The sequence below is a fragment of the Rhinolophus hipposideros genome (assembly GCF_964194185.1).
Source record: "Rhinolophus hipposideros genome assembly, chromosome: X".
NCBI lineage: Eukaryota > Metazoa > Chordata > Mammalia > Chiroptera > Rhinolophidae > Rhinolophus > Rhinolophus hipposideros.
Genome location: NC_138046.1, coordinates 71,514,468 through 71,524,433, shown reverse-complemented (window position 1 = coordinate 71,524,433; position 9,966 = coordinate 71,514,468). Strand labels below are relative to the sequence as shown.

At 33.5% G+C, this 9,966-nt stretch overlaps 1 protein-coding gene across 3 annotated transcripts in view; it reads left to right on the top strand.

Annotated features, from left to right (window-relative positions):
* DACH2 (dachshund family transcription factor 2) overlaps positions 1–9,966 on the top strand; it is a 788,103-nt gene that overhangs the window by 620,037 nt on the left and 158,100 nt on the right. For all 3 annotated transcript variants that reach the window (XM_081043327.1, XM_081043326.1, XM_081043325.1), the window contains exon 6: positions 6,030–6,202. In XM_081043327.1, coding sequence (XP_080899453.1) covers positions 6,030–6,202 — 173 coding nt within the window. The remainder of the gene's footprint in view (positions 1–6,029; positions 6,203–9,966) is intronic.

Genomic DNA, 9,966 nt, shown 5'->3' with positions numbered 1-9,966 from the left:
GTGAAGATTGCTAAGTGAACAAGGCTAGTCTGAAAAAAACTAAATAGTGTGTGATTCCATCTATATGACATTCAGGGAAAGGAAAATCGATAGAGACAGTAAAGCCAAATGCAAAAGAGGAGAGATGACTAGGTGGAGCACATGGGATTTTTAGGGCTGTGGAATTATTCTGTGTGATACTGTAGTGATAAATACATGATGTTATGCATTTGTGAGAAGACAGAATGTGCAACACTAAGAATGAACTATTATGCAAACGATGGACTGTATTTAATAATAATGTATCCATATTGAGTTATCAGTTGTAGCAAATGTACCACACTAATACAAGATATTAATAAGATGGGAAACTGCTGGTGGAGAGGAAGTGTATGGAAATTAAATTTCTGCTTATTTTTTTTAAACCTAAAGCAACTCTAAAAATAAAGTCTATTGATTTTAAGAAAAGGCGGAGGACCTTTACCATAACCCCTAAAACAGGGTTAGAGAAGTAGATTCCAGAGGGAGTCATGAAGAAGAGTGAAGGCTAAAGTGAATTCAGACTGTAGAGAGCTGCAAATAGTCCTATGAGGCAGAAGTACAGTATACATAGAGGAATATAATGAAATATCAAAGCCAGAAAAGTAATTTCACATGGAACCAAAGAACTTATATTTTATTCTAGAGATAGTAAGCAGCTACTAAAGTCTTAAAATTGAAGTGGAAAGGCAAATGAAAACCAACCAGGAAGACAGGTTACCAACCAGGTATGAAAGATTGGTGCCTGACTGTAGAGAAGGCAAGATATTACACAGGTCAGCATCACTTGGAAATTGAGTGAATATGAGATTTTAGAGGGAGGATTAGAGTATTACTGAAGTTTAAGCCTTTATGGCTAGAACTTACGTAAAAGTTTTAGTAGTTGTGCAGAATACGAAGATGTGTTAGAAATAATGCTTATAGCAGTTTGCACGATGTCCTTGAGGTTAACAGGAAAGAGATGACCGATTTTGGTGATTTTTAAAAAGAATTTACCTTCATTACCATACTGATTAAAAGTCTGTACATTTCCCCAGAAATAAATCCATGCCTATATGGTCATTTAATCTGTCAAAGGAAGCAAGAATTTACATTACAGTAAAGACAGTCTATTTAGTAAATGGTGATGGGAAAACTGCACAGATACGTGCAAAAAATACTGGACAGATACATGCACCTTCTTACGCCACATACAAGAATAAACTCAAAATGGATTAAAGACTTAAATGTAAGACCTGGAATCATACAACTCTTAGCAGAAAATTTAGGAAGTACACTCTCAGACATTAACTTCAGTAATATTTCTTTGCTCACATAACTCCTCAGGCAAGGGAAACAAAAGAAAAAATAAACAAATGAGACTACATCAAACTAAAAAGTTTTTTCACAGCAAAGAAAAACATCAACAAAACAAAAAGACATCCTAATGAATGGGAGAAGATCTTTGCCAATGATATATCTGATAAGGGTTTAATATCCAAAATTTATAAAAACCTCTTACAACTCAACACCAAAAACACAATTCAATTAAAAAAATGGGCAGAAGACCTGAATAAACATTTCTCCAAAGAAGACATACAGATGGCCAACAGACATATGAAAACATGCTCAATGTCACTAATCATCAGAGAAATGCAAGTTAAAACCACAACGAGATCCACCTCACACCTGTCAGAATGGCTATCATCAACAAATCAACAAACAACAAGTGTTGGCGAGGATATGGAGAAAAGTGAACCCGTGTGCACTGTTGGTGGGATTGCAAATTGGTACAGACACTGTGCAAAGCACTGCTAAAATTAAAATTAAAAATAGAACTACCTCATGATCAGCAAAGCCACACCTGGGTATTCATTCAAAGAAATCCAAAACACTAATTCAAAAAATTATATGCACCCCTATGTTTACTGCAGTGCTATTCACAATAGCCAAGATATGGAAACAACTGAAATGCCCATTAGTAGACAATTGGATAAAGAAGTAGTAGTACATATATACAATGGAGTGTTACTCTGCCGTAAAAATGAATGAAATCTTACCATCTGCAACAACATGGATGGACCTAGAGGATATTATGCTAAGTGAAGTAAGTCAGACTGAGAAAGACAAATATCATATGATCTTACTTACATCTGGAATGTAAAGAACAAATGAAAACAAAAGAGAAATAATTCATAGATACAGAGAATAAACCGACAGTTGTTAGATAGGAGGGGTGTTGGGTAAGAAAGGTAAAGGGATTAGAAAGTACAAATTGGTAGTCACAAAAATAGTCACGGGGATGTAAAATACAGTATGGGGAATATAGTCAATAATGTTGTAAAGACTGTAGGGTTTCAGATGGATACAAGACTTATCTGGGGGATCACTTCATAGATTATATAAATGCCTAACCACTGCACTGTACACCTGAAACTAATATAAAATACTATTGAATGTCAACTATAATTAGCTAGCTAGCTAGATAGATAGATAGATAGACAGTCACAGGATGTATAAAGTATAGCACAGGGAATATAGTCAATGGTATTTTAATAACTATGTACTGCGTCAGATGGGTAGTAGACTTGGTGGGGTTATCACTTTGTGAGGGGTGTAAATGTCTAATCATTATGTTGTTTTATACATCTGAAAATAATAAAAAAAAGTTTGTACATTTCTAGCATATGACTAAATGAGCCAGATTATTAGAGTGTTGTGTACTATTGGTGGCTCTCAGTTTAATGTTTTCAGCTTTGGAAGAAGGTTGACTTACATAATTCAGTGTTTGCATATGCTTTGTATGTGTAACTCATGTGGGGTCACTGTCAAACTGTCCTATAATGTAAATATTAGCTTATAGGGTATTATAGTCAATTATCGGTTAGTTATTTCAGGTCGTGATCAGAAAGTGTGACTTTTAAGTCCTTCATGGACATTTGAAATGTTTGATTAATTATATATTAAAATTATCGGGGGGCTGTCAGTTAACTCAGTTGGTTAGAGAATGGTGCTCTTAACAACAGGTTTGATTCCCGCATGGGCAACTGTGAGCTGCGCCCTCCACAACTAGATTGAAACAACTACTAGATTTGGAGCTGATGGGTCCTGGAAAAAACACACTTAAAAAAATAAATCAAAGTTAAAAAAAACCTGAAAGAACAAAAACTCATAGACATAGGCAATAGTTTAGTGGTTACCAGAGGGTAATGGGGGGGGGCTCTAGAAGAGGGTAAACGGGGTCTAATATATGGTGATGGGAGGAGAACTGACTCTGGGTAGTGAACACAGAAAGAGAGATATAGATAATGTAATACAGAATTGTGCACCTGAAATCTATGTAACTTTACTAACAATTGTCGCCCCAATAAACTTTAATTTAAAGAAGAAAAAAAACGTCAATGGGTTGTTAAATTCTGATTGTAGTTTGCATTTAGTTTGCATGTCAATTGGACTTTAAGTAGGCATATGACTTGATACAGCCAGATGGTGTCTGGGTGATGCTGAAAATCTTTGGAGAATGAGGAAAGATTATCACACTGTTAATGGAAATGTAAATTGAACAAAGGCTTAGTTAAGCATTTGAGTGGTAAAAAAAGGGAGGAACTGATGACTACTTTTCATCTGCAGTTTGATCAATTCTTTACTAAAACACCGAGTACACAAAGAAGAATTGAAGTCAATAGTTATCTTGGATTTGTGGTAAAAAAAAAAAAAAGAGCCTTACATAAAAGGCTATTTATGTCACTGATGGTTGCTATTGTCTTGAGCATAAAGTGAAGGTTTTAAGGGAAAGATAAACACTGATTAATTTAATACACGTTATGGAATATGCCATCATCATATCAAAGCTGTATGATGAATAAAGTATAAAAATATGTACCATGTTTCCCCGAAAATAAGACCTAAATGGACAATCAGTTCTAATGCATCTTTTGGAGCAAACATTAATATAAGACACAGTATATTATATTATATTATATTATATTATATTATATTATATTACATTACATTACATTACATTACATTATTATATTACATTATATTACATTATATTATATTGGGTCTATATTACAGTAAAATAAGGCCAGATCTTATATTAATGTTTGCTCCAAAAGATGCATTAGAGCTGATTGTCCGGCTACCGATGGGTCTTATTTTCAGGAAAACAAAGTATGCATTTCAATAATTTTGGAAGGCTAAGTGAAAATAAATGTCTAGTTTAAAAGGGGGTGAGAGTGCAGAAGGCCATTTTTAATTCAGTGTTTACACTGTGTTGAGGCTTCTTTCCTAATCATAGGGAAAATGTTTCATAACTGAAAAGTCTAGATGGGTAGATTGCTTCTAAAATGGATTTAGAGATAGTGAGCCATAAGTGAAATGACAGGGGAAAATTTTAAAATACTTTATTAATATTATCTGAGGATTTGGAGCCATAGGGAGCACAGAGTATGTTTCCCTGTTTGGGTTCCACACAGAATTTAATTTTCTAGCTTTTCAAAATCCTTGTGTAATTCTGATAACAATGGATTTTTTGGCTGTCTCTATCAGAAATATTGGTCATCACTTTTATTTAGTAATTTCTTTAATTGGGAAGATCACTTTAGCATTTTATTAGACCTGTCATATCTAAGAGTGTGTGTTTTTATGCATTGTGCTGACTTCAAATTATTTTTATTAATGTTTTCAATTCAACCATCATTGTTGAATGTGATAGATGCACTTCAAATCAATTAACAGTATTTTTTTCTTCTAGCCTCCATTTTGTCTTAAAAATATGTGTTTTCATAGTTTGTATTACTGTTTCTGTTGATCGAGGAATGAGATTTAGGGGGTCTCTGAATATACTTCCTATAGATCCATTGTTGTTCACTTGCTCTTGTGATGTGGGAAGCAAGAAAAAATGAGGGAATGGAAAAGAGGAAAAAGAGATGTTATTAATTGTTGATAATTGTGTGTAGAACCAACATAAACATTGCCCATCATAGAATTTCTATAATCTGTAACAATTTAAGAAAATTATAGGCAGGGATGTTTTAGAACATCTGTTAAAGATTACTGGTTTCTGGGCTTCTGTCCAAAAGAAAGCAAGATTACTATCGAGGCAATAGTTTGAAATACATTGTAAAATCCTATGGTTTACTTATCATAGGCATGTTAACATTTATATTGCTAGGCTAACATTCCCTCGCTTTTGCTCAGAGATGTTTCCTCACAAATCCCAACCTTTTAAGTGGTAAGTAGACAACTATTTTAATTTGTTAGCTTCTTCATGATGACATAGTTGTGGCTCCCACAAGGGTAAATGTGGATAATACTTGAGAGATGTTCTTTGAGAAATTTAAAATATGTGAAAATTATTTCACCTTGCATAAGGAAACAAACAGAATTCTAGACACTACTAAAAAAATAGAGTTTGGTATTAAATTGGAAAACAGGTTGATATTTGATAGGGGAGTTTTTCCTTATTGACCATGGCTTCAAATTGGAGCTATTGGCATTCAGTTCAGAGATTTATAACTAAATGGTAGAACATATTCCAAGGCTTACTTTCTTCAATAATTCTGAGTCTAGAGAATCTACATCCTGTCTTGCCAGCACCACTATTATGTATCCTACACACAGTGTTAAGCTACAGACTATCAACACATCAACAGATTAAGATGATTAAAAAGCTAATTACTTCTTTCTGTTAAAAATATTTACATTGCTTAAAGATATTTGTTTGTTTTTATTGGGTAAAAAGATTGTATCTTATAAATACTTTGGGAGTGAGAACAAGAACAAGGACTATTGATAAATAAAAGTCTGGATATAGGAACATTTTAAAAATCATAAACAATATTAAATCCTACAGGTAATATTAATTGCCCAAAGATATACTAGACTATAATGAAACATAATTTTAAAAAATCCAAAAAGAATGAATTTACTTTTTTTTTTACTTTTTCATAACATCAATTTTAATGTGATTTCCCCTTGTCCAAGGAATATAACAAATGTAATAATTTAACATGCACTGTCTCTTTTAGGACTGGATCTGCCATTTATGATGATGCCTCATCCCCTACTTCCAGTCAGCTTACCTCCTGCATCAGTTGCCATGGCAATGAATCAGATGAACCATCTAAATACTATTGCCAACATGGCTGCTGCAGCCCAGATTCACAGTCCACTCTCCAGAGCTGGGGCCTCTGTTATAAAGGTAAGAATCGTGATTTAGAAAAGGACAAAGGTGTTAGTTACATGTAATTTTTCATAAAATATTAGCAATACCACTGGATCTTCAGAATAAACACAGCTCCTTGACTCAGTTGCTTGGCATACAGAACTGATGAAATTGATTTATGACTAGGCCTGCCGAGGTGTTTATTTTGTTTTGCTTTGTTGTTTTTATTCTATGACCACAAATCTCACTTTTACTTCTGGATTCCTGTCTTGCAATCATGAAATCAGTGTGTGAGGAGGTGTGGCTAGAGTAATGATAAAGAAAAATGTGCAACAACCATTCCCATTGCTGGGGTGAAAGAAAGGAAACATTATACATCTTTTTGGTGTTTGAAAGGCAGTTGTGGGTAGTATATACCGTACAGGACTTAATAGTCAGAAAGACCTGAGCTCCTGATTCTGCCACTTAAGAGCAGAATGACCTTGGATATGACATTAACCTGTCTGAACCTGTTTCCTCAACTGCAAAATAAAGGTCATAGTAATAATCTATTCTACATTTTTCATTGGCTGTCCAGAAATAATATGAGTAAAATACAGGTAAAAACTGTGAGCCGTTAAGCAAATATTTATGATAATTTACATCATTATCATTATGATGAGCATACTACATTTTTCAAAACTACATGACCATTGACTAATGAAATACAAATAATATTTTATAAGCCCACTTTATGTCTTTTATTAGTTTGGCCCATGATCTCTCTGTCCTCTCTTTAAGTATGATGTGAACTAGGATTTTTAATATAGTTTTTCATTTGGTGAGACAATAATAGAAGGGTGCATATAATAAAAAGAGTATAGCTAATCAGAGCAACCAATTGTTTTGTTTCATTGTTACTTTATTTATTCCACAAATATTATACCTTTGATATATACATGTCATATTGGGAAGTATAGAAAATAGATAAATAAGACATAGTCCCTGACTTCTAGGACTCACAAACTGAATGTGAGACAAACAAGTACCCATGTAAGTTGTATTAACAAGACATACTGTGATGGATTACATAGAGAATCACCACATATATGGGAATTTAAAAGAGGGAGAGATCATACCTAGCTTGAAGAAGACAGGGTGGAGGGATCACAAAAGGCATCAGAGCTGATGGATTTGAACTGGGCCGTGCAATATTGATATGTTTGCAATAGATGTACATGGGGGTGAGAGAAATAAAGGAAGAAGAAATGTGGCATTCTGGACATTTTTGTTCAATTTTAAATTAGCTTCCAGTGTTGGGAATTTCAAAAACAATGAAGAAAATTTATAACATAAACTTTGTAGCAAAGGAAAATAAAAATTGATAATTTTTATTAAGCTCTCTTTATATATTTCTATGGCTACGTGTAAGTGCGCTTCCTACAAAGACCGTGACCCTCAGTGGATTTGTCTATCCTAGCTAATCAGAGCTCTGTTGTTTGAATACGGGGGGGGGGGGGCAAAAAATATATACGAGTGGACACTTAGGTCAGTGTTGCTCAAGCAGTAGTTTGCCGTAATCAGAAGTGTCTGGATGCTAATGGTAATCACTTTGAGCACCTCTTGTAACTGCAGAAGTCAAACTTGTATTGTTAAGATACTTGTATTTTTAAGATGACTTGTATTCATCTTTTGTTATCGGTATATATTAGTACAATTTTAATAGTTTCTTTTTCCTTTTTTAAAATGTGTATACATTTTTTGACAGCCTCTATATTTGATCAGTGCGTAAACCAGGAATCTGAATTGGTTTTGTGAGAAAAAGAATCACATCACCCATGAACATTATTTAAAAGATGGAATAAGTTTCCTATGATTTTGAAACTGGGTGGCTACTAGGTATTTGTAACCACACACAAAACTAGAAAACTTTATTAAGAAAAAGAATGTGGTTTAAATTAATGGAATTGTCATACTTGCTTTAAATTGATGACAAAATACTCTCAATACAGGTATGTTTATGGCTCTTCAAAAGTACATTCATTTAGTTTTCTTAATTACTGTTAACTTAGACTGAATCAGCTAGATTTTGGTTGAATATTTGAGAATTTTGATAGGTTTGTAAAGAATTTAAAGCTAAGAGGTACTTGGGGATGCAGCTCATGACTAGGATTTGGTTATTGGTCATGATGATGGAACTGGAAAATATAATTATCTTCTTAAATAATCCAAATATTGTTAGTTTAGTAAAGCAATATAACTAAATTCTGTTTATTGCTGATTTGTCTATTTTACATGCAAGCTTTTTTTAAAAAAAGAAAGACGGAACCTTCACAAATATAAAATTGGATGCTGCTTTTTAAAAAGTGACATTTGCTCACACTCTTAAGTCCTACCAAGTACACAGAAACCATTTTATGCTGAAGAAAATTGAATCTACTTTCATATAGTCATTTTGACTAAAATCAATTGAAAACAATATATTTATTTCTTATTCCCTTTGGTAAAATTTCTCTAAAATTCTGAAGAAGTAGATTTTCATCAGAGGATGATAGGGATATGAAGAAAAAAATGTTTGGGAATTATTTCAGTGAGTAGTGAGAGGCTTTTAATATAGTTGCCAAGATTTGTTTGTTTTTTGCAAAGGTGCTGTTATATAATGGTAACATTATTAGTTTCAAAATAATAATTCACAGGAAATACTATAATAAAAATTTTCTAATTGACAAATGGATGTTCATATATTGAAAGTTCCACCTTTCCTTTCAAGAAGTTATCAGTATGATACTAGTTATATCATACCCAACTCTAAGGACAGAAATTTCACACCTCTGCTGATCCATATTGCAAAAGAAATTTCTTCTCAATGTACTTCTTGGTGAATCACTGTTTCAAAGTTCAATCTATTTGAATCCCACAGGCAGTAGGCAAACCTATGCACTGAGGGTTCCTCATATACTACCCTTGGGGGGTATGGAACTATTCAAACAAAACCACATTTCTTCTATTTACATTTACAGCCTTTTTCCCCCCTAGGAGTTTGGCATAAAAAACATGTATTTAACTTAGTATTACTCATTGTTTTATAAAAATACTTAAATTGCAGTCTTTTCTATTATATCTACTATTTAGAGATAAACTGTCCTTCCAAATATATGGATGATCAAAAAAATTAACAATTCATATTTAGAAAGAAATGTCATAACTATGAAATTTGACTTATTTCTGACCAATCCACTATCACTTAGAGAATGTTACAGTGCCCTGATGCACAAAACTTTCTTTGCTGTGTGTGACATTCCTTAGCTCAGGCAGACTGCTATAACAAATTACCATAAACTAGATGGCTTAAAAATAGACATTTATTTCTCACCGTTCTAGAGGCTGGGAACTCCAAGATCAAGGTGCCTGCTGATTCTCTTCCCAGTGAGAGCTCTGCTGTTTGTAGATGGCCACCTTCTGCTGTGTCTTCACATGACAAGGAGGAAGGAATCAAGTGCTTTCTTGCCTCTTATCTAGGCGCTAATCACATCATAAGGGCTCCCCACTCATGACCAATGACTTCCCCAAATCCTCATCTCCAAATAATATCACATTAAGTATTAGAATTTCAACATGGGAATTTTGGAAAGACAAACATTCGGTCCATAGCTTATATAGTCTAATGTAGTTTTAGTGTCACCCAGGCTAGCTCTATAGTTAAAGGTCTGTTAGTATTTGCATTATATCCCTACTTTCTGCAATTTAAAACTCAGCGGTAGAAAAAGAAATTTATATCAGAAACTTGTTATAAACAGTAATAGCTTAGAACACATTACCAA